The following is a 719-nucleotide window of genomic DNA, read 5'->3' as shown; positions in this document are numbered from 1 at the left end:
AACATACCGTGTCCCTCAAACCAGAGAGTAGCATTTCAATAATCTCTTCTAAGATTTCTGGAACATCCATATCTTCATCCTCTTGGTCATCAAAACTTTCTGGTTGTGAGACAGCAGTCACAGAATGATCAGGAGCCAATCTTTGAGATGAACTCGTAGACATATTCTCAGAAAGAGAGGCGGTTCGAGCCTGCAGGTAAATCAATAAATAAGTCTCGGATAACTACTGAAAACAACTACCAATTATATAAACAGAGAGTTCAAAATATATAAACCCATGAAGAGGAAGTGGCTCTTCAAAATACTATTCTACAAGCTAAAAGGTACGTACCACATAGCGCCAGGAAGGTGAGCGATGAGGAAGACAAACAAGCCCTATTCTTTGAGTTAACTTGATCAAATACTTGCGAAGCAGAGAACTTTTAGTCGCTGCATTTGATTTGCTTAGCACGTTCACATCATTTAAAACAATAGGAAGCACATCTAGCAACACATTCCGGCTAGCAGTCTGTCAAATGAGTAATAAAAACCATACTGGATCAAAATGCAACAACTTAAGTAATAAAAATCAGCCATTTTTCTTCAAGATTAAAAAACAAGCAAATCAAATATGTACTTTACTGACATCTGTGTATGTCTAACATGTTCAGTATGAACCATTATTAAAACAAAGTAAACAGCTCCAGGTTACGAAAAAAAGAAACCTTAAAAATGGCAGC

General features: G+C 36.7%; 1 protein-coding gene across 1 annotated transcript in view; it reads right to left on the bottom strand.

The window, feature by feature from the left end:
- Nucleotides 1-719, bottom strand: part of LOC104749258 (tubulin-folding cofactor D-like) — an 8,404-nt gene that overhangs the window by 5,575 nt on the left and 2,110 nt on the right. Inside the window, exons 4-5 of the mRNA XM_010470847.2 lie at nt 332-508; nt 8-190 (exon numbers count right to left, since the gene is read on the bottom strand). Of these exons, the coding sequence (XP_010469149.1) occupies nt 8-190; nt 332-508 (360 nt within the window). The remainder of the gene's footprint in view (nt 1-7; nt 191-331; nt 509-719) is intronic.

Source organism: Camelina sativa, chromosome 16 (genome assembly GCF_000633955.1).
Source record: "Camelina sativa cultivar DH55 chromosome 16, Cs, whole genome shotgun sequence".
Classification (NCBI taxonomy): domain Eukaryota; kingdom Viridiplantae; phylum Streptophyta; class Magnoliopsida; order Brassicales; family Brassicaceae; genus Camelina; species Camelina sativa.
The sequence above is the reverse complement of the archived record's forward strand: the minus strand, read 5'-3'. Positions and strand labels throughout refer to the sequence as shown.